The sequence below is a fragment of the Neoarius graeffei genome, chromosome 13 (assembly GCF_027579695.1).
Source record: "Neoarius graeffei isolate fNeoGra1 chromosome 13, fNeoGra1.pri, whole genome shotgun sequence".
Taxonomy (NCBI): domain Eukaryota; kingdom Metazoa; phylum Chordata; class Actinopteri; order Siluriformes; family Ariidae; genus Neoarius; species Neoarius graeffei.
This window is the reverse complement of record NC_083581.1, coordinates 66,916,733-66,941,009: the sequence shown is the minus strand read 5'-3', so window position 1 is coordinate 66,941,009 and position 24,277 is coordinate 66,916,733. Positions and strand designations below refer to the sequence as shown.

At 41.8% G+C, this 24,277-nt stretch overlaps 1 protein-coding gene across 1 annotated transcript in view; it reads left to right on the top strand.

The window, feature by feature from the left end:
- dvl1a (dishevelled segment polarity protein 1a) overlaps window positions 1-16,614 on the top strand; it is a 211,324-nt gene extending 194,710 nt beyond the window's left edge. Inside the window, exons 9-15 of the mRNA XM_060938375.1 lie at window positions 3,656-3,732; window positions 7,264-7,331; window positions 7,538-7,615; window positions 7,716-7,850; window positions 9,384-9,551; window positions 9,676-9,894; window positions 14,842-16,614. Of these exons, the coding sequence (XP_060794358.1) occupies window positions 3,656-3,732; window positions 7,264-7,331; window positions 7,538-7,615; window positions 7,716-7,850; window positions 9,384-9,551; window positions 9,676-9,894; window positions 14,842-15,368 (1,272 nt within the window). The 3' untranslated portion in view covers window positions 15,369-16,614. The remainder of the gene's footprint in view (window positions 1-3,655; window positions 3,733-7,263; window positions 7,332-7,537; window positions 7,616-7,715; window positions 7,851-9,383; window positions 9,552-9,675; window positions 9,895-14,841) is intronic.
- The last annotated feature ends 7,663 nt before the right edge of the window (window positions 16,615-24,277 follow it).

Sequence of the window (24,277 nt, the reverse complement as noted above, 5' to 3'; positions counted from 1 at the left end):
CCAAGTGTAACTTTCAACTGTCCATATGGGGCCGTCCTCTACAGGAGTGATGTGATGAGACTCCAACCAGACGTAGGGCATCAGGATGGATCAGGCAGGTCCGAGGAGCAGAAGAGGTCAGGATCTCGATCTCAGGATCGACATGTAACTCAGAGGGACAGATGGGGGGGGGAGAGAGAGAGAGAGAGAAAACATAGGTTGTTAGGTATACCCAATGTCACCTGAATAAGTAGGAACAATATACATATTGCACCGAGTACAAGCAGGGACTCCGGCAAAACTAACTATGACAGCATAACTATAAAAGGGGAGAGCCAGAAGGTAACACAGGCATGAAGGAGCCCCGGGACATAAAGCAGCAGCCACTACACCATCAACAAACTCGAGTGAGCAAGCGAGTGGAGGACTGACAGCATCCATACGTCCCAGTTTACCAAAACACTCTGTCTGAGGACCCTCCGGATCTACTCCTTTACCTCATAAACACCTAAATCACTAAAGCTGAGTGAGCACTGTTCCTAGGCATCTGGAAAATAGGGACAATGAGTAACATAAGTTAGCTTGTTCTGAAGGTGATGATACACGGCGCACCTTTTGGGGCAGTGTTGCCAGTAATGGGCAACCAAGTGAGACACAGGGCAACTAATTAGGGCAACAGACAATTGGCAACAACCAATTAGATAAGCGCAGATCTGTTGCCAGGAAGACAGACACCGCAAAGATGGACATGGAAACATTTCCAGCTGTCACTTTTGTCACTTTTAGATCAGAGGATAAGTTAGGCAATCTATATTACAACTCATAAAAAAAAAAAAAACCATGAGCTGCCCATCACTTTTAACTTGACGCAAGATAGCGAACATTATCCCTACATAGCTAGCGATAACTTTCAGTTAACTATGTTAGCAAAAAAAACCATTAGTTCAGAGATTCAGATTGTTGGCGCGCCCGCGTCTAAGACGCACTATTTTGAATAATGAACGCATTGTCAAGAGGGGCAGGGGCCAATATGGACGCGAGCATTTTATACCATATTTGGAACGTTTCGTGACGTACTTGACTTCATGGTCTCAATATTGAAAATCTTGCACAAATATACAACTTCTAACATAATTATCTGGATATTCAACAGATTTCAGCATTGGATGAATTTATTTTGACCGCCGCCATATTGAATATACGTCGGACCCGTTCGTGTATTTACGCCACCCTGTTTGTAGCGTCCCAAGCGAGTAAAACCTGATCCAAGTCTTTCGCTAGGTGGCGTCTTACGGTCTATGTACGAATATTCGAAAGAGACAAGAAAACATGGATAAGAAAAAAAAAGAAAAATACATCTATTTTGTCATTCTTCGGCAGAAAGAGAGTACATTCACCTGAAAAAACTGATACCCCTGATACCCAAGGTAATTAGTCTTACTAGATTTACTACAACAACAACTACTACTGCAACATCAACTACTACAACAGCAACCACTTCTACTACTCAGCGATGGGAATAACGGCGTTAGAAATAAACGGCGTTACTTTTTTTAGTAACGAGTAATCTAACTAATTACTTTTTACATCGTTATAACGCCGTTCCCGTTACTTACAATAAAATACTATGCGTTACTTTATTAAAGCTGTTTTCATCTGGCACGCTGCTCGTTCAGCCTTTCTTTACTCTGCTTTCGTGTGGGGCGGGGAGACAACGGCACAGTAAGCCAATCAGAGTAGATTTGGACAACATACGTAGTTAGGCCACGCCTACTGCACTACTGCGCAGTCTTTCAATCAGAAGACACAGCGATGGCGAGCGGTCAGCCCAGCACTGCGCTTTCACACTGGAAATACAGCCATTGCTTTTCATTACTTGAAATAAAAGGCAAGAATGTGTACGTGCAATGCACATTATGTCGAGGAACAAAGCGTTTGTCCTCGTCAGTGGCCAGTAATTAGTAACAATTTTAATAACTACAAAAATATATTGCATTTGATAGATGTCTTCTCACATTGTCCCACAAAAATATTAATATAGTGTAGATAATGTTACTGATTGGTTCTGTTAAGTGTCCATTTCAGTCATTAAACACATTTAACATTCACTTTCATTATGATTACACTAATTGAATTTGATTTATTCTTTTTTTTTGGGGGGGGGGGGTAACAAAATGTAACAGAATAATTACTTTCCCTGGTAATTAGTTACTTTAATGACAAAGTAACTCCGTTACTAACTCAGTTACTTTTTGGGAAAAGTAACTATAACTAATTACTTTTTGAAAGTAACGTGCCCAACACTGCTACTACTACTACTACTACTACTACTATCACTGGTGACTACTACTACTACTATAGACCTACACCAAACTGAAAACAAGTTAATGAAATAAATTATAATTTACAAGGAGGAGATCATATAGATGTGATATATAGTGGCCTGTGGTTGAATTCCAAAATATTGCCACTGATTAAACAATATCTCAATACATTTGGTTGAAGCATTGATTTTTGTCATCTACATTGCTTCATATGGCTTCTAATACAAAAAAAAAAAACAGAATTGAGAAAAAAAAAAACAGCCCCTGGGCTGCCCCAGCTGTTCATTGGGCTCACTAGGTTCGCTTCAACTGAAGGATCATCACTGGGCCCCCCATTGTAGAAATGGGCCCCTGTTTTTTTCCCAAGAGGGGCCCTGTGGGCCCCTTGACCTGCAAAACAATCTGAGTCTCTGTTAGTTAGCTAAATCCCATTCAGTCTCTATGGAGTGGTGGTTAGCTAACGTCAGTTTGCACTTCGCTGAAAAAAAATCGATGTCTTAATTACAACCTGAGCAGATAAAAATTGGTTGGTTCAGCATTTGATGAGGTAAATTCACCACTTTGGGTTTACACAGAACAATTTACCGGCATAAAAAGATACAAGTCGTCTCTCTTTTTCTTCGCTCCACTGCCGTAGACGCCGCCGTCTTTGTTGAAAATTTCAGACGCTCTAAGGGTCACGTGATTCACTGCTAGCACTCTGATTGGATGATTTTAAAAAGCGCAATTGTCTGGTAACTTTGCATAAAAAGTTGCCCCGTGTATCATCACCTTGAGGCTAACTATGTAACTGGTTAGGACTTGTCCATTGAGACACTCTAAAGACATATAGTAGATAATAGAGGCAACAACTAAACTGGCAGAAATATCAGTGTTTCTCGCAGATGTGTTGGTGAATTCCTAAAACTCTGTCTGACTAAAATCACATTGTAGTTGCGTTTCGCTTACGTGATATTGAGAAACATCAAAATTGCATGACAACTTCCAGTTCTTAGAAAATTTTAACCACAAGAATGGGCCAGTCATATGAAATTGTCTTATAAACACGGTAATGGCGCCCCCGTAAAACCATGGCATATGAATGAAATCACTTTCAGGCTGTGTGTTGCTTTTTTGTTCTAAAATCAGCATGAATGGCAGTGTTTGCAAACGCTTATGAATGAGACTTTTGATTTGTCATAAGTTTCGTGGGATTTCCTGTTTCTTGTGAAGCCTCAAAAACAATCTGGCATGCGAGAGAGCTGTCGGACTGCTCCATTTCCGACACATTGGCGCTTATTTGAAACACGTTTTGTTGTAGCAGCTTTGAACCTCATGAAGCTTATTACTGAAACAAAGTGCCTTTTGTGCAGGTGAATGATGTGAACTTTGAGAACATGAGTAATGATGATGCTGTACGGATTCTGCGGGAAATCGTCTCCAAGCCTGGGTGAGCTGTATTACTGCATCTGTTCATCATCACTCTGACTGCACTTACACTTGTGGCCCTTTTCCACCGCATGGCACCAGCTCAACTCGACTCACCTTTTTTGGTTTTCCATCGGGACAAAATTATGGATAGTACCTGGTACCCGGTACTTTTTTTTTTTTGGCATCACCTTCGTTGAGGTTCCGAGCGAATTGAGGCGATACCAAAAGGTGACGTGAAAACACTGATTGGTCTGAAAGAATTGTATCACTGCGTCATCATTATGCGAGACAGGACGTCCTGAACAAACCCTCCATTTTTAAACAGCATTTACTTCTTATACTTCACTGATTACCTCACCCATGACGGAGTAAGCGGGGCGAGGTATTGTGATCAGTGCGGTTTGTCTGTTTGTTTGTTACTTGCGAAAATCGGAGATTTTTGCAAGTATGTTGATTTGTCAGTTTGTTTGTTTGTTTGTTTGTTTGTTTGTTTGTTTGTTTGTTTGTTTGTTTGTTTGTTGGTGCTCTAGCGTCGTAATTTCTTGACCAATTTTCACCAAAATGCACAGGACAACGCATCAGGGTCACACAAAGACATCATTCGTTTTTGGTGGGTCAAGGTCACCAAGGTCAAATCTTGTAAAAACACCTAATCGGCCATAACTTCCGTTTCTTTGTGATTTTCACAAGTATCATGCTTTGCACGACTTTTCATTTGTCTGTTTGTTTGTGTGTCTGTCTGTTAACAATCTAGTGTCTAGACGGTTGCACCGATTGACTGACTTCAAATTTTCAGGGTAGGTGGGCAGTGGGCCGTAGATTACCTGATTACATTTTGGGGGTAATCAGGTCAAGGTCACCGGGAAAGGTCAACCTTTCGGTCAAAATAACATATATTTTCGATCATAACTCAAAAACGGTTGCCGATAGACAGATGTTTACTATTATGAGCATATGGCCTTTCATTTGGCACCATGATCTTTGACCGTGAGTCACCTTGAAAGGTCAAACTCAAGGTCATGGATTTTCAGAGGGCTGTAACTTGCAAACAATTAATGGTAGACAGATATTTACGGTTATCAACTCATAGGAAGTGCCATATGGGCTTTCATTTGGCACCATGATCTTTGACCTTGCGTGAGCTTGAAAGGTCAAACTCAAGGTCATGGATTTTCAAAGGGCTATAACTTTAAAATGGTTCATGATAGCTAGATGTTTACCATTATCAACATAGAACAAGTCCCATACGGGCTTTCAGTTGCCGCCATGACCTTTGACCTTGAATGACTTTGAAACGTCAAACTCAAGGTCTCGGATTTTCATAGGACTATAACCTGACAGCTGATGATTGAGAAATATTGCCATTATCAACATATAGGTACCATGCTCAGCGTAAATGAGTCCACCCCCTTTGAAAAGTAACATCTCATTCATCTCATCTCGTTATCTCTAGCCGCTTTAAACAATATCTCAGTGAACACAAACAATTTCCAAAATGTTGACAAGACAAAGTTTAATATAACATCTGTTTAACTTATAACGTGAAAGTAAGGTTAATAATATAAACTTAGATTACACATTTTTCAGTTTTACTCAAATTAGGGTGGTGCAAAAATGAGTACACCCCACAACAAAAACTACTACATCTAGTACTTTGTATGGCCTCCATGATTTTTAATGGCAGCACCAAGTCTTCTAGGCATGGAATGAACAAGTTGGCGACATTTTGCAACATCAATCTTTTTCCATTCTTCAACAATGACCTCTTTTAGTGACTGGATGGAGAGTGATGCTCAACTTGTCTCTTCAGAATTCCCCAAAGAAAATAATTTCTTTACACCACAAAGGTGAAGGCTACAAGAAGATCAGCAAAGCTTTACTTATCAGTCAGAATACTGTAGCAAAAGTGGTACAAAAATTTAAGAAAGATGGAACTGCAACCATCTCACAGAGACGTCCAGGTCATCCACGGAAGTTAATGACTCCTTGACAGGAACGTCTTCTGATGAGAAGGACTGAAGAAAATCGGCATGCAAGTTCACTGCAGTTATCTAAAGAAGTAGAAAGCCAAACTGGGGTGACTATTTCCCGTGACACAATATGGCGTACGCTGCAAAGGAATGGCATGCATGGATGCCGTCCACAAAAGAAGCCTCTCCTGAAGCCCAGGCGCAAAAAAGCCTGCCTAGAGTTTGCCAGGGCCCATGCTGACAAAGATGAAGACTACTGGGACTCTATACTCTGGAGTGATGAGACCAAGATAAATGTTTTTTGGAACTGATGGCTTCAAAACTGTTTGGCGTCACAAAGGTGAGGAATAGAAAGAAAAATGCCTGGTGCCTACAGTGAAACATGGTGGTGGCAGTGTCCTTATGTGGGGCTGCATGAGTGCTGCTGGTGTCAGGGAGCTGCATTTCATTGATGGCATCATGAATTCACAGACGTATTGGTGTGTACTGAAAGAGAAGATGCTACCATCATTCCGTGTCCTTGGTCGTCGTGCACTTTTCCAACATGGCTAAACACACATCTAAGGCCACTGTTGGATTTCTGAAGAAGAACAGGGTGAAAGTGATTCAATGGCCAAGTATGTCTCCTGATCTGAACCCAATCGAACACCTATGGGGAATTCTGAAGAGATAAGTTGAGCATCACTCTCCATCCAGTCACTAAAAGAGGTCGTTGTTGAAGAATGGAAAAAGATTGATGTTGCAAAATGTCGCCAACTTGTTCATTCCATGCCTAGAAGACTTGGTGCTGTCATTAAAAATCATGGAGGCCATACAAAGTACTAGATGTAGTAGTTTTTGTTGTGGGGTGTACTCATTTTTGCGCCACCCGAATTTGAGTAAAACTGAAAAATGTGTAATCTAAGTTATATTATTAACCTTACTTTCACGTTATAAGTTAAACAGATGTTATATTAAACTCTCCACACCTTATATGGTGTAATGGTGAAGGCACTGGGCTTTCAGTCCGAGAATGTGGGTTTGTGTCCCTGCTCAGCATATTTGATTCGGGGAAAGTTTTGCTGCATGGAACTTGGGATGCCATGGCTTAATAGTTATAGAAGCAGCTTTGGGACCAGAAGGTTGCTGGTTCAATTCCCTGGATCAGCAGAAGGGCTGAAATGCCCCTGAGCAAGGCACCTAACCCTCAGCTGCTCCCCAGGCTTCTCTGGGTGTGTTGTATGTCGCTCTGGATAAGAGCATCTGCTAAATGCCATTAATGTAATGTAACTTATTTGATATTTTGCCTCACCTGCTGTTGCTGAAACCGATGAGTATACATGCACTCTGATTTTGGTCTCTCGAATCACTAAAGCAAGCTTCAGACCAAAGGCTCCTGCCTTCATAAGAAACCATGCAAGACCCTAACTTTTAATAAGATAGATCAAATCCTGCTTCGGTCCGAGTAATGCTACGCCATGATGTTTGATTTGTTACAAAACCTCAGTCAAGTCAATCCATAACATTACGAGTCGAACCGGTACCGTACCATGCCGTGGAAAAGGGCCTTTACTGACTTCTACTGAATGCTTCTTCCTCAGACCGATAAGTCTGACAGTGGCGAAGTGCTGGGACCCCTCTCCTCGCAGTTATTTCACCATCCCTAGAGGTACAGCTTATCACATTTTCATGATATAATATCCGCATTAAACAGCATCATTACCAGCAGGAGTCATTTTCTGCTCAATTGTTCCACTGGGAAACGTTATGTCGTTATCTTTTAATGCACAGGTTAAGATGCATTGTTATTGGATCTCGTAAGTCCAGTTAAATCCCAAATCATGTTTAAAGACCATTTTCTTGGCTTTTTTCCAGCGGAGCCCGTAAGACCAATCGATCCTGCTGCCTGGATCTCTCACACTACAGCACTGACTGGAACTTATCCACACTACGGTATACTGGGAAAGCACCCAGTGATTGTGAGCAGCTCATGATTGTTTATCCTTGAATCACTTTTTTTTTAATACTGTTGTTTTTGACTCTTATTTCTTAGAGCTGGATGACTTGCCGCTCTCAGCGAGTAAAACTGAAATGGCCACAATAGTGAAAGTGATGCAGCTACCTGACTCAGGGCTTGAGATCAGAGACCGGATGTGGCTTAAGATCACCATAACAAATGCTGTCATCGGTGAGTGCTGGAACACGTAGATGGAAATTAGACTCATGAGGAACAATTAGATGAACATTAGAAGTGAAATCCAGCAACATCCATGAACAGAAGTGCAGCCGAGGGATGTTTTTACTCGCATGCAAGTGGGGTGCCAGGATGTAATGTAATGTAGATCCTGGGACAAGAAGAGATCCATAATTTGATTGCTTCTTAATCATGTTGAGTTGCACTGTATTGAGGAACTGCAGACCAACTTCTTATTATTTTCTATTTTTAAATCACTCTGATGGTCATCGCTGAGAAAGCTCTGCATGCATTTAGCTTCATTTCCATTAGAGGGAGTGGTTTGACTGTCTTAATGATTAGCCCATCCGGCCAACAGGCAATGAGCTTATGCCATCATGTGCGGGCTGTCATCTGTCCGGCGTCGTCCACATTTCACGAAAATCGCTTCTTCTCTCTGAATTCTTCACCGATTTTTATTCCTTTTGGCAGGAAGGTAGGTCTGCCTGGAGTGCATATATGGCCCTTTTCCACTACCCTTTTTCAGCTCACTTCAGCCCGACACGGCTCGCGTTTCGACTACCAAAAACCAGCACGGCTCAGCTCATTTCAGCCCTGCTTAGCCCCTAAAACTCGCACCGTTTTGGAGTGGGGCTGAAGCGAGCCAAGCCGTGCCGAGTGAGGCTGGGGGCGTGAGCAGACACTCCCCTGTGCACTGATTGGTGAGGAGGAGTGTCCTCACATGCCCACACACGCCCCGCGAGCGCGCTGGGATCTGTAAACACTGCAAACCCGGAAGGAGAATAATTATGAATTACGAGAATTTCTGAAGCCTTATGCGCCTCGCCTCATCTATACGCTCTTGCCAGTATCTGTCCGCGTTGTCGGTGACAACAAGCCACAGCACCAAGACCAGCAACACTAACGACTCCATGTCCTCCATGTTTATTGTTTACTATTCGGGTCGTGAGACTACCGCTTAAAAGCTCACTGATGTCACTGTTTGCGCTGCTTAACGACATCACCTGACGTCCACCCACTTTCGCTAACTCCACCCAATGTGTCCACCCACTTCCAGCCAGCACGGTTCAGCGCGGTTGTAGTCGAAATGCAACCCCAACAGCCCCGCTCAGCCCGACTCAGCACGGCACGGCTCAGCCCGACTCAGCCACGTTTGTAGTGGAAAAGCGGCAATAGCTTCTACCCAAATTTGCATAAACGCAATTAATAAGATTCAGGATTCAAGAATGAACCTAGGGTGCATATAACTTCTACCCAGGTTTAATTAATAATGAAGATATGGAGTAATTAAGCCCTAACGAGCAGTTTCCACACAAATCGCTTCTTCTCCCTCAATTCTTCATCGATTTTGATTCTTTCTGGCATGAACCTAGGGTGCATATAACTTCTATCCGGGTTTGATTTCTCACGGGTCTGGAGTGAGCTACGCCGTCACTGACGTTCTCGTTCTTAAGAGTATACTGTAAAAAGTGCTCACGTTTTAAGATAAATCACTTGTGTAAACGTCTTGGTGTTTGTGTTTGTTAGGTGCTGATGTGGTGGACTGGCTGTATTCACGGGTGGAAGGCTTCAAGGACCGGCGCGACGCCCGAAAATACGCCAGCAGTTTGTTGAAACACGGCTACCTGAGACACACCGTCAATAAAATCACCTTCTCTGAACAATGCTATTATACATTTGGAGATCTGTGCCAAAGTACTTCTGTGTTTCTGTCTCGTGTAACTTTAGGACTTATTTGCACTAGGGTACCTCATCAATCACTCAGTAACATGGATAATTAGAATAGTATTAAACCTTTTTTTTTTTTTTTGGCTTCCAGATATGGCCTCTCTGAACCTGAATGATGGATCTAGTGGTGGTGGTTCAGAGCAAGACACCCTTGCCCCGCTCCCTCCACCGGGTCCAAACCCATGGCCTGCAGGTGGGCAGCCATACCCGTATCCAGGTTACCCGAACCAACCGCCCGGCTACCCGCCTGGATACTCGGAGCCCTGCCACAGTTTCCACAGCGGCAGTGCCGGCAGCCAGCAGAGTGAAGGTAGGACTCTGTGTGTGTACTAGGAAGGGGAAAATGAAAGAGAAAAGGAAGTCAGTCATTTCTCAGGAAGTGTTCGGGGGAAGGTCTGTCTGTTTAGAAAATGTGAGTGTAGTGCAGTCGGGGGAGCCCCCATTATCTGTCCTGCTCCTCTCCTGGTTTTACTTTCGAATTGTAAATATGAATATGAAATAAAGGAAGTGATTATTCGGATTTTGTGTACATTTCCAGTATGCTGCAGTTTCCTTGTTATTTCAGCAAGAAGGGAAATCATTAAACAGTGAAACGGAAATTTCTGGATTGTACTAGACCGGGAACTTTTACGTATAGTGTAAACAACTATAAATGAGTGTGTTTTTATAGGACAGCTGAAATGTACATTACCCACAGCTTTGAATGTCAGGTCGTCATCTGCTTTTTGTCATTTTATTTGTTCGGTGTCAGCGTGTCACCTTCAATCCAGTCAGTTTGGGTATTCCATATGCAGTCAGTTTTACAATCTCGCGTCGTCAGGTGGAGTTTCCAAGTTGAGAATCAGTTCTGAGTTTCTGCCTTTTTTAATGTCTAACTGATCATTATCTATTTAAGTGCATATGTTTATATGTAAGAAACTTCCTTGTCTTGTCCGAAGGCCTTTTTTATGTTACTCATTTGTTATAAACTATGCAGCATTAAAAAAAAATAATCATAATGTACCCCGCCTTTCGCCTGTAGTCAGCTGGGATAGGCTCCAGCTTGCCTGCGACCCTGTAGAACAGGATAAAGCGGCTACAGATAATGAGATGAGAATAATAATAATAATAATAATAATAATAAATCTTTGACAGACTTGTTCTACAAATAAGATCTGGCAAGATTAATTTTAGCTCCTGGCTTTTTATTTATTTATTTATTTATTTATTTATTGAATGTCCTTGGAGAGTTTTTACAATGGAGCGTAAACCTATACCCTGACCACACTAGGGATTTTGTACCGATACGAAACTACTTTCGTACCGCAACACCTGTCCACACTAGCAACTATACCGGTACTGTAGCGGTATAACTGTATCGGTACGAAACCCACAAATGTATGGGTTTCATACCGGTACAGTATCGGTACTGTAGCGCGTCGCTGTAGTGTGGACAGATGAAGCGGCTCTGTATCGATACAAATATAACGCGCATGCGCAAAGTCACACACCTCAATCGATGTCTTCGCTGAATAAAATAGTGAAGAACGGAGATTCGTTTGTTTCTTTCTCAACTGCCTCGCGCGTTTTATACGATTCGACTGAATAAATGACCACCAGAAATACAGACTGTACATTGACAACAAAAAGCGCACACACGTCGTTTCATCCGTACGGAAGCCGAGAGAGGCCCTTCATATAATCCCTTTTTTTTAATTCACCTTGTTATCCCGAGATAACGACATAATTAATTCAGGATCTCGAGAAAACAACACAACTAATTCGAGATCTCGAGAAAACAAAACAATTATTTCATGATCTCGAGTAAACAGCTGAGAAATGGTTCATTCAGGTGCGCCAAGAGACTTGTGATATGCTGACTTTGGGGCTATTTCTCATTCTGTATAGACACAACTTTGGTCATTAGAATGTCTGGAATAATCGATCACCTAATAAGGCAATATTTTGATCAGGGGTTGACACAGGGAGAGATTGCATTAAAGGAACAGTCCACCGTACTTCCATAATGAAATATGCTCTTATCTGAATTGAGACGAGCTGCTCCGTACCTCTCCGAGCTTTGCGCGACCTCCCAGTCAGTCAGACGCGCTGTCACTCCTGTTAGCAATGTAGCTAGGCTCAGCATGGCCAATGGTATTTTTTGTGGCTGTAGTTAGATGCGACCAAACTCTTCCGCGTTTTTCCTGTTTACATAGGTTTATATGACCAGTGATATGAAACAAGTTCAGTTACACAAATTGAAACGTAGCGATTTTCTATGCTGTGGAAAGTCCGCACTATAATGACAGGCGTACTAACACCTTCTGCGGACTTTCCATAGCATAGAAAATCGCTACGTTTCAATTTGTGTAACTGAACTTGTTTCATATCACTGGTCATATAAACCTATGTAAACAGGAAAAACGCGGAAGAGTTTGGTCGCATCTAACTACAGCCCCAAAAAATACCATTGGCCATGCTGAGCCTAGCTACATTGCTAACAGGAGTGACAGCGCGTCTGATTGCGTCTGACTGACTGGGAGGTCGCGCAAAGCTCGGAGAGGTACGGAGCAGCTCGTCTCAATTCAGATAAGAGCATATTTCATTATGGAAGTACGGTGGACTGTTCCTTTAAGTCTTTTAATAAGGGATAATTTCAAAATTAGTCCGCGGCACCTCCGCAGAAGACTGGCCCGGCTTCGTCTCTACCGACGGAGATACAGTGATCCAGCTGAGATCATGAAATAATCGTTTTGTTTTCTCGAGATCTCGAAATAACGGATGCCATATATTCTCAGAAGGAAGTTACTCGGTAACCACGGAAACATTTCGCGCACGCGCATTTCAACTGCCGTGAAAGAAAACCGCAAACATTTCTCGCTAGTGTGGACAGATGCACTAAACTGTACCGGTATACTTTGTATCGATACAGTTATACCACTTTCGTACCGGTATAAGTGTGAACACAGCACTACATGCACATGAATGATTGATTGTTAAGCTTGCCATGAGTATGAGTAGTGAAAATGTACTCCTCATAATGTTTTGTGCATTTGTATGTGGCTGTGTGTACGTTGTGTGTATTAGAGTTTGTGGATTTGCAGTGCAGGAACAGTTTTGGCCCAGGATGTGTAGGGTGAGTGAGTGGGTGTGGGTGTAAAGTGGGCTTGTGACTTGGCTGCATGGCAGGCGTGCGTATGGTAACACTGTTGTTCCCTTTGTTTCTGCTGGGCAATGATAGACTGAAGGAGGATTGCTAACAGGACTGGGGGGATCTGGTAAGCCTGCCATCCACCCATCAACCCTGCTCGCTGTCTGCTTTCCTCTCCGTGTGCCTCCACTCCCTGTTCATCCTTTTGCCACTCAGTCACGGTGCCATAGTGCGATCGGCTCATCAGTCCATCTGACTTGGGGTTACAGCTAATCACGTTTTTCCTGTGTGCTGCTCTGCTTTATTCTCATTGTGGTGTCTCTCATGGTATGCATGACCAGTGGAACTGAGAAATACTTGAAATTTCATTAGAAGATCATTTTCACTGTGGGTTGACCTTTTTGCCAAAGAGGAAGCTTTGGGAGACTGTTGGTAGGGGAGTGATCGAAAGAAATAAAATGCTTCATCACTGTCATGTGTTATTTGTTACACACGAGCGTTCTGGGGAAAAGGTACTGCTACCATGAACAAGCAAAAAAATAGATGAGTGATTTGATGACTTTTAACCCTTATGTTCTGTTCTTTAGTTAGTAATCAGTGTATCATCGATGTCATTTATTATAGCAATTAATTATAACAATACATTTTTAAAATAAAATAAAATGCTTCCAATTAAAAAATGCCCTATATAGATGACCAGTTATTAAAGGAGAACTGAAGGCACATTTTTTTTATTATCGAAATTCTATTTATCGCATTTTATTAAATATAGGAATGCATTTTTGATCGCTATTTTGTCACTGCGATAGCAAGTTATGAGTGTTTGAAATATGCTCTGTAATATATCAGTCCATATGTCAAAGCGATGGCTGTAAACGAGATTCGTCGAGACCTGTGTGAGACATCGTAGGACGGAAGTAAAATGTACAATGGAAATCAAAGTGACCGACATCTACAGTACCAACCATGTCAAAAGACGCACGCGCCCTCTTTCGAATGCTGACGTAATCAAGCCGGAAGTTTTGTTTGTTTTGATAGCAATCAGGAAAGTTTGAAAAAAGTAGGCAGTAATCGTCATTTAAACTCGTTTTTGTGCAATACTTTGTTTGGAAAACAGTTTTCAAAATGGCGGCACTGACACCTGGCTGACACGTTACGTTTCGATGTCTCATGAAGATCGCGCTGATAAGCGACGCCTGCCTTATCTCATCTCATCTCATCTCATTATCTCTAGCCGCTTTATCCTGTTCTACAGGGTCGCAGGCAAGCTGGAGCCTATCCCAGCTGACTACGGGCGAAAGGCGGGGTACACCCTGGACAAGTCGCCAGGTCATCACAGGGCTGACACATAGACACAGACAACCATTCACACTCACATTCACACCTACGCTCAATTTAGAGTCACCAGTTAACCTAACCTGCATGTCTTTGGACTGTGGGGGAAACCGGAGCACCCGGAGGAAACCCACGCGGACACGGGGAGAACATGCAAACTCCATACAGAAAGGCCCTCGCCGGTCACGATATAAGGTTACTAAAACCGAAAACGTCATTGAATAACACGCTAATTAAGAAATAAAGCAAGTTTAAAAAAGACTTCAGTTCTCCTTTAAATGCAAATAATATTTATGGAAAGAAGCACGAACATGGCACGTGCTTGGTGATCATTTCAGTGGCATTCCAGTTTGTGTGTGTGTGTGTGTGTGTGTGTGTTTATATACTACTGAGGACCAAATGTCCCCACAAGGATAGTAAAATCTGACAATTTTGACCTTGTGGGGATATTTGGATGATCCCTACAACGAAATTGCTGTTGTGTTTTTCAAATAACCAAAAAATAATAATAAATAAAAGAGACAAAAAGTTTCCTTTTCATTACTAAGGTTAGAGTTTTGGTGCAGGCAGAGCATTAATTAACTGCAATAATAATTGTCAATGGAAGGTACTCACAAGGATAGTGAGACAAACGTGTGTGTGTGTGCGCGCAAAGATGAGAATTTAAATAAGAAACGGCCTTGAGTCATTTGACCTGAACAGAGCACAAGGTATAAATCCTGAAACTGACATGAGAAAATGGTCTGTATTTCATGCTCTTTACTTCAAGTTTTTGTTCTCTTTTCTCATCAGGCAGTAGAAGTAGCGGCTCTAACCCCAGCGCAGGTAAAGGAAGAAGGCCCTCTCCTCGAGAGAAGGAGCACAGGTCGACGTGCTGCGTGGGAACAGACTCCGAACCAGTCCCATGGCCTGGCCTTCAGGGCCAGAGAGCGCCCAGCCAGCTGAGCCATCACAGCCACACCCGCTCCTGCACCAGTCACACCTGCTCCGGGCACAGCCATGCTGCATCCCAGCGGAGCCACAGTGTGTCCCAGCACAGCCACACCTCTTTCTCCTATAGCCACGCCCCCTTCACTCAGCTCGGCCACGCGTCCTGTGCACACAGCGAGAGGAGCCACGCGTCCTCGTACGGCCCCCCAGGCCTGCCTCCTCCGTACTGCCTGGCACGGCTGGCTCCTAGAGCTACTGTGAGCAGCGGTCCTCCTGGAGCTCCGCCCGTGCGCGAGTTAGCAAACGTCCCTCCGGAGCTCACAGCTAGTCGGCAGTCCTTTCAGCACGCTATGGGTAACCCTTGTGAGTTCTTTGTTGATATTATGTGACAGGAACAGTGCCTTTCACTTTTAAAGAGCACAAATCCTCCATACTCCCCTTTACTCCTTTAAATTCTTGCTACTGACTATCCCAGCACTGAGAATGTACCCACATCATCCCTCAGTGGAGGACACTTAAAAAAAACACAGCATTCTGCACTGGCAAAGCAAATGACATGATGATAGATGGTAAAACGACTGCTGTAGAAGTGTTCTCGGCCCACGCAGAGCTCCACACCTGTATACTGAGTGTATATACTCTTTATCAGAGATGAACCGGAAGCCAAAGGTCCGAACCTTTGTAGCTAATCTGCATTTGGGCGACCCAGCACGTGATGTATTCAGATGCCAAGCCAAGTCAATCTAACAAATACATAATTGCCAAAAAGCGGGACATGCTGTGTCTGCATTATACAAACATCCTCAATGGGTTTGGCACTTACTGTAAAAGTTAGCACATGATGTGAAATTCCTTTGAAAAGTCATGAGTTGTGAATGTTGTCTAGAATTCATGATGCATTTGACCAAGATTCCTTGTTATTTGAAATTCATAGCGTATTCATGATGTCCCAGTGGAGTCATGCACAGAGACGGACTCAGAATGACAATCAGTCATGCACATGGACTGACCTACAAAATATAAGCTGTGGAGTCGAATGACTTCAGCGTAAGTGTCCCAAATTGCTCAAACACGATCCTACAGGAATATCATTTGCCTCCTCAGTCCAATGAACGAAAGTCAGAATAATTCCCCGAATTGCACTGCCATGTGTTTCCAATAAAGCATCCATCGGACACTTTGTCACATCCTGTAATGATCTGAGGCATGGCCAAGACAAATGAAAATAACCATCACGGCCAGGTTTAATGATACTTTTACCAAATGCTTTTGGCAGACATTAAACTGTGTTTCACTTTTCGTTTTACAAAACTAAGCTTGTTTTGACTTGAATGAAAAGACTTGTTTTGTGGTGAAGTTTTCTTGTAACGTGGTGAACTCTAAAATTCATTTTAAAACGTTCCCCTGCGTAACCCGTTCACCCAGGTCTCAGCAGGAAACAGCAACAGCATCATTTTAACTCTTGAAGCACTTTTAAAAACGTACCTGTTTGGCCCTTTAGTATAAAACACTGTTCGTAACGGAAGCTATTGACTTTATTTCTTCAAGTAAAGAGGAATAACAAATTGTACATAATGGAAAAATTATATATTATATATAATTGAAAAAATAATAAATAAAATATATGAGTTAAAATGTGGTCTGAGATTGATTTCAGTGTACGAAAGTCATTGAAGCTCTGAAAAAAAAAAGGATAAAATAAAAAGACCTGGAAAAATCAGACAGCATTTTTTTTTGGGGGGGTAGTTAACAGTTATTCCACGAAATCGAGTCGGACGTGAGCTGATAGGATATGGAATCAATTTTGTGCCAAAATGTTCATACAATACTTTTGAAATATCAAACAAAAACGACAAATCAAAATACAAAAAAAAGAAAAAAAAGTCAATTTTTTTTAGACTGGCAAACAAATTATTCATGTAATCGTGCAAAATATCAGTCTATTACTCTTCAGAAACCTTTTATTTTTGTCCCGCGTCTTTCTCAGTTTTGTTTGACGTAATTTATTTTGGTTGCGATTCCAGCTTTCTCGTTTGCGCTCCCTGACTTTTTGCTTGCAGTTTTGGCACAAACTTCACGTGTGGGCGGGCTGTCCAGGAATGCATTCCCATTGGATAACTTGTGTTTGACTGACAGCTCCGCTCAGCCATTCCCTACTCGGATTCTGGTGGACTGTTTGACGAGTGACCGATCCATTGACGGTAAACAAGGATCGAGTGGACTTCAGTGGCGACTATGATATTGAATTAATCCAACAAAGTGTAAATTCAATATCATAGTCGCCACTGAAGTCCACTCGATCCTTGTTTACCGTCAATGGATCGGTCACTCGTCAAACAGTCCACCAGAATCCGAGTAGGGAATGGCTGAGCGGAGCTGTCAGTCAAACACAAGTTATCCAATGGAAATGCATTCCTGGACAGCCCGCCCACACGTGAAGTTTGTGCCAAAACTGCAAGCAAAAAGTCAGGGAGCGCAAACGAGAAAGCTGGAATCGCAACCAAAATAAATTACGTCAAACAAAACTGAGAAAAACGCGGAACAAAAATAAAAGGTTTCTGAAGAGTAATAGACTGATATTTTGCACGATTACACGAATAATTTGTTTGCCAGTCTAAAAAAAATGCCTTTTTTGTTTTTTTTGTATTTTGATTTGTTGTTTTTGTTTGATATTTCAAAAGTATTGTATGAACATTTTGGCACAAAATTGATTCCATAATAGGCGATGAGGTGCGTAGCATCGAATTGGCTATACGCCGTGTACGACGAGATTGAGTGGAGTAACTGTTTTATTCGATCCACATTCACTGGATTTTGATAAATTTTTATTTTTTGCAAATTTGATAAATACAAATTTTATGCAAAACGTCCGACAAAATCATTTCCGCTTAGATTGTGCACAAACCGGCGAAACGACAGGAGCAATTTGTGAAAAATGCGATAATAATAATTTCTTGAAAAATAAAACAAGATATGTTCTTCCCATGAAATACTTTAATTCCATATTTTATTGCTTTTTTTTGTATTTTTGTGGTTTTGTTTTCAAGTAGTTTTTATTTCGTCCTCAGTTGTTTCAGCAACACGCTCCGCCATTTTGTTTTTCTCTACTCACGGTATATGAGCCGACATCTTAGTAGTAGAGCAGCCAATCAGAGCATGCGATTTCTCATATCCAGTGAATATGGATAGTAAAATATTCTTCTGTCTTATTTTAGTTTCTTATTCCTTCCACTAACAGCCTTTATAATGTTCTGTGATGCTCTGACCATGCCAACGTTGATTGTTTTCCTATAACAACACATCCTAAAGGTTTTTATTTTTGTTCCACAGCGATTTTCGAACGCTATTTTTTTCTTCATTAAAGAATGACACTTCTAATGATGAAGAATATCAGTAAAACATGTTAGTTACATTATACACAGTTGTTTCCTGGCCAGGTATCACGTTACCGAAAAACGTCCTCTGTCCCTTATCGAAAAAATAAAATGGACAGCTTTATTTCTGACTCTCACAAAACAGTTACACTACAGACTCCTTTATCCTTACAGAAAGATTCACTAGATCAATAATTACCCCTTTTTAAATCTATTTATATGGAGTTTCCACTATGCTGGTCCTTGTGTAAATTGTCACGATAGAAATAAACCGTCAGAGCTAATCAACACCTTCTAACTGATCAGGTTTGAGAATTCAACAGCAATGTGGTACATTGATGTTTAAAATATAGCAAGGAAACATAGCAAGTTGGGAAAGTTTAAAAAAAAAAAAACTTTTAAAGTCTTTTTCTCGTAATAGGGCAGTCACACTAGAGGCGGAATGAGCCGGAATGCCGTCGGAATGAAAATTCTTCGTATATTCCGGGATATTCAAAGTGCATTCTAAAAATTCCGAGTGCATTCCAAACATTCGGGCCCATTCTTATGGCCTTCCCGAGTGTTTTGCTCATGCTCAAAACATTCGAGGTGCATTCAAAGAGGAGAAATATCAATGGCATTCGAAGTGTATTCTAACTGCATTCTGACTGCATTCTAAATATTCTTACGACATTCCAACAGCATTCAAAACATTGTGATCGCGTTCAAGGGAAAAATCGAAATGGCAAGCCACTTCAAATCCTGCCAGAATGTGCCTCGAATGAGCCGGAATACCGTCGGAATGAAAATTCTTCGTATATTCCGGGATATTCGAAGGACATTCTAAGTATTCGAGCTACATTCTCTTTGAATTCTTAGACGTTCGAAACATATTCGGCGGCTATTCCGGGAGCGTTCGGACTGCATTTGAGGTGAATTCGTAAAGCATTCGAGGCACCTTCCGACCAGACTTCGGGTGGTATTCGGGCAGCAATCGAATCGCACTCGTACGGCATTCGAAGTGCATTCTTAATATTCTTACTGCATTCTAACAGCATTCTGGGTATTCCTACTGTGTTCCAACTACATTTGAACTGCATTCGAAAGCTAATACACCCGGAATGTGCAAGAATCATTCGAGGCGGGTTCGAAGTGCATTCAAAGCTGTAAGAATGTTGGTCAGTTTGAAATTCCCGCCCGAATATGGCACGAATTTTGAAAAATTTTTCATTCCGGCTGGTTCTGCTTGATTCCTGCTAATTCCGAATAAGTGTGACGGGGGCCTAAGGAAAGCAAGAATTCAGTAAAGGGTATAATATAATTAAATAATACTGGCTGGCGTTGAGTAGTACTCGTTCAGTATCATGCTAGCTGAACGGAATATATTTGATATAACACCAAAAAAAAGCCATTATTATTATTAATATTATTATACATACATATACATACCTTTCAGGTGTAAACAAACCTGACGGCCATGTTCATTTACAAATTGTCACAGTCGCTCGCTAGCGTGGAAGTTTTACATCTCCGACGTGTGACGTCATGCTGTCTTGACAACCATGCAATATCGTAAACCATATTCAACACTCATTCTCCACTGAGTAGAGTGATGTAATACACACAGGATACGCGATATGCTAACAATATTGCATCCTGTCAAAACAAATCAACGAAACCCGCTCGAAGGGAACAGAACACGTTTTTATTCCATGGAAAAAGTGTCCTGTGTATATAATAATACAACCCCGATTCCAAAAAAGTTGGGACAAAGTACAAATTTTAAATAAAAACGGAATGCAATAATTTACAAATCTCAAAAACTGATATGGTATTCACAATAGAACATAGACAACATATCAAATGTCGAAAGTGAGACATTTTGAAATTTCATGACAGCAACACATCTCAAAAAAGTTGGGACAGGGGCAATAAGAGGCTGGAAAAGTTAAAGGTACAAAAAAGGAACAGCTGGAGGACCAAATTGCAACTCATTAGGTCAATTGCCAGTAGGTCATTAACATGACTGGGTATAAAAAGAGCATCTTGGAGTGGCAGCGGCTCTCAGAAGTAAAGATGGGAAGAGGATCACCAATCCCCCTAATTCTGCACCGACAAATAGTGGAGCAATATCAGAAAGGAGTTCGACAGTGTAAAATTGCAAAGAGTTTGAACATATCATCATCTACAGTGCATAATATCATCAAAAGATTCAGAGAATCTGGAAGAATCTCTGTGCGTAAGGGTCAAGGCCGGAAAACCATACTGGGTGCCCGTGATCTTCGGGCCCTTAGACGGCACTGCATCACATACAGGCATGCTTCTGTATTGGAAATCACAAAATGGGCTCAGGAATATTTCCAGAGAACATTATCTGTGAACACAATTCACCGTGCCATCCGCCGTTGCCAGCTAAAACTCTATAGTTCAAAGAAGAAGCCGTATCTAAACACGATCCAGAAGCGCAGACGTCTTCTCGGGGCCAAGGCTCATTTAAAATGGACTGTGGCAAAGTGGAAAACTGTTCTGTGGTCAGACGAATCAAAATGTGAAGTTCTTTATGGAAATCAGGGACGCCGTGTCATTCGGACTAAAGAGGAGAAGGACGACCCAAGTTGTTATCAGCGCTCAGTTCAGAAGCCTGCATCTCTGATGGTATGGGGTTGCATTAGTGCGTGTGGCATGGGCAGCTTACACATCTGGAAAGACACCATCAATGCTGAAAGGTATATCCAGGTTCTAGAGCAACATATGCTCCCATCCAGACGACGTCTCTTTCAGGGAAGACCTTGCATGTTCCAACATGACAATGCCAAACCACATACTGCATCAATTACAGCATCATGGCTGCGTAGAAGAAGGGTCCGGGTACTGAACTGGCCAGCCTGCAGTCCAGATCTTTCACCCATAGAAAACATTTGGCGCATCATAAAACGGAAGATACGACAAAAAAGGACCTAAGACAGTTGAGCAACTAGAATCCTACATTAGACAAGAATGGGTTAACATTCTTGAACACAAACTTGAGCAACTTGTCTCCTCAGTCCCCAGACGTTTACAGACTGTTGTAAAGAGAAAAGGGGATGTCTCACAGTGGTAAACATGACCTTGTCCCAACTTTTTTGAGATGTGTTGTTGTCATGAAATTTAAAATCACCTAATTTTTCTCTTTAAATGATACATTTTCTCAGTTTAAACATTTGATATGTCATCCATGTTCTATTCTGAATAAAATATGGAATTTTGAAACTTCCACGTCATTGCATTCCGTTTTTATTTACAATTTGTACTTTGTCCCAACTTTTTTGGAATCGGAGTTGTAGATAATGGTGCAAAGTTTTTCAATCTATCGCACACTAATATTAGTTTTGGGCATCTTCCCAGAAATTCAGTGTAAGAATATGAATCAACATTTAATTATCCTTTCATTACTTTTTTAATGCCAAGTCTGCCCCATTGTACTTTCTGAAATGTGTGGGCGAGTGTGTGTGTCTGTGTGGGTGCGCGTGTGTGTGAGAGTCGCGTACGCTGGTGTGGACCTTGAACCTCTGCCACAAATCTGAGGAAGAAGGAAGTGAGCTGTCACAGTTGTAATGCTTGCATTTTCTCAGCCAGTCTGTCAAGGTATGACTATGTTTTGCGTATAAAATATTAACCAGTACTGAGAAACTGAAAAGAAGTGCAGGTAAATGTGTGCAAAGTGTAGCTTTATTATGATGTATGACGTGTCAACACTCAAATATCAAAAGGCAACGTAAAAGTGTGACTCCGTTAAATGACTTATTACACACCTACTGATGATGCAGAGTGGCGTGGGCTTATGATGTCATTACTTGATCATCTTGCACTTGATCTGAATGTCAGGGTGGGTGTCGCTGTGTAGGTTTGTGTGCGAAGGCGGCAGTCAGAGCTGCATGTATGGTCTTTCACATGACATGGTAGTGAATTAAAAACCACATTACACAGCAGATTCTGGATCATACACACATTTATTATGAAAAGCTCAAGAGCAAATCATTTGGAAACTTATGGCACAATAACCCATATCTTATTTAATAATCTTCAGATGAAAAGTGTGTGTGTGTGTATAACCTTTACTATTTCATATTTAAGGTCATAAAGATAAAATGGTAGCTTGGAAACAAAACAAAAAAAAAACCCTGAAAGATCTAAGGGATATATTAGCTAACATTCAGGTAATAATTATATTGGATAAACCAACTGGTTTACCCAATATAATTTTGAGTAATTATAGAGTATTATGAAACGCTCTTGAGTGTTTATGAAACATATTACACACATTATTATGAATTAAGTGTGTGTAACCTACTATTGGTTAAGGTCACCTCTATTCTAGGTTCGTAAAGGAGCTATGGACATAGACCATAATAACCATAGAGGCTTGATTGTGTACTCTGACAGGTAATTATGGTAGAACGACTGAGAGACAATTGTAGCCTGTGAGCCTGTATCAAGCAAACAGTTGCACCCAACTCCACCTACTCTGATATTAGCAGTACTTTTCTGCCCAACAAGTCCCTTTGGGATGTTTCTGGCGTGTTCCACCCTCTGTTCTTTTTGGTTTTAGTGTTCAGCTTTTGGTGGGGACTTTACTGTTCATCAGTTCCCATCCGTCCCTCCGTAGGAACCACGCCTAATTTAAAGTTGAGGGGTCACGAAGGGCATTTTTTTAATCCCAAGCCTGTTGCTTTTCTTTCAGCTCTTTTCATTTGGCATCAACCAGTGTAGGATTTGAAGGGTTGCTACAACTGGTGACGATGTGACCATCCTCCCCACACTTAAAACAATACCAGGACCTGGGCCTCCTGGTGATTGTGGTTTGGGTTGGTGACGGGTTCTGTGAAACAGGCTGGGTTTCTTTTGGTTTAGCTTTTTGAATTTTAGATGCTTTAGGCTTCACAGGCTTCTCTCCTTTAGAAACTGTGAGAGCTGCAATCTGAGCTTGTACGTCTGCTATTCGTTTCTTAATCTGCTCCATAGCTGGAGGCATACTATTATCTTGAATTTGCACCTCATAATCGGTTGTCTCGTTGACACACATAGCTCTGGACTCTTACAGTAATGCTTTTATGGCTGAGGACTGCAGCTGACTTGCTAACTTTAGGACTGCAGCTGTCATGAACAGTTTTACACTCAAGTTTCCATCAATGAAGAGTTTACATCATCAACGAAACTGACTTCATGTTAAAACTGTTAATGTTATAGTCATGCTGTCTGTTGTTGCCCAAATGAGGATGGGTTCCCTTTTGAGTCTGGGTCCTCTCGAGGTTTCTTCCTCATGCCGTCTGAGGGAGTTTTTCCTTGCCGCCGTCGCCACAGGCTTGCTCATTGGGGATAGATTAGGGACAAAATTAGCTCATGTTTTAAGTCGTTCAAATTCTGTAAAGCTGCTTTGCGACAATTTTATTGTTAAAAGCGCTATACAAATAAACTTGACTTGTGTGTTAGCCTGAACTTTTGCTTTTGTAAGTCCTAGGTGCTGCTTCATTCGACTAGCCTTAGCTGCTTTTTTTATCCTCCTCAGTCCGTAACAACAGCAAAAGCTCTGAGAAGGTTGGTGGATTGCTTTGTCTCTGCTCAAGCTGGAGAGTTGCAATTAATGTGTTGTCCCAGCAGCCCCTACAGAATTGTTTGAGTAGCTGCTTGTCCGAGTCACTAGCTAACACTGCTTTCTTTTTCACAACTGCACTCAAGGATGATCGCAGCCTATGAAGATAGCTTGATGGCTTCTCTCCGGAGTTCTGATGAGTATTTAGGAATTTTGCGAACAACTCATCTCCATCTTCAACAGTTGCATATGCCGAGCCAAGCAAATTCTGGTAATCACGTGGGGTAGCCTGGGGACCTAAAGGTTTCACCACATTAGCTGCGGGGGGTAAGAGGCTGTCAACAATCCTTCTCACCAACTGTGAGTAGGAAACAGT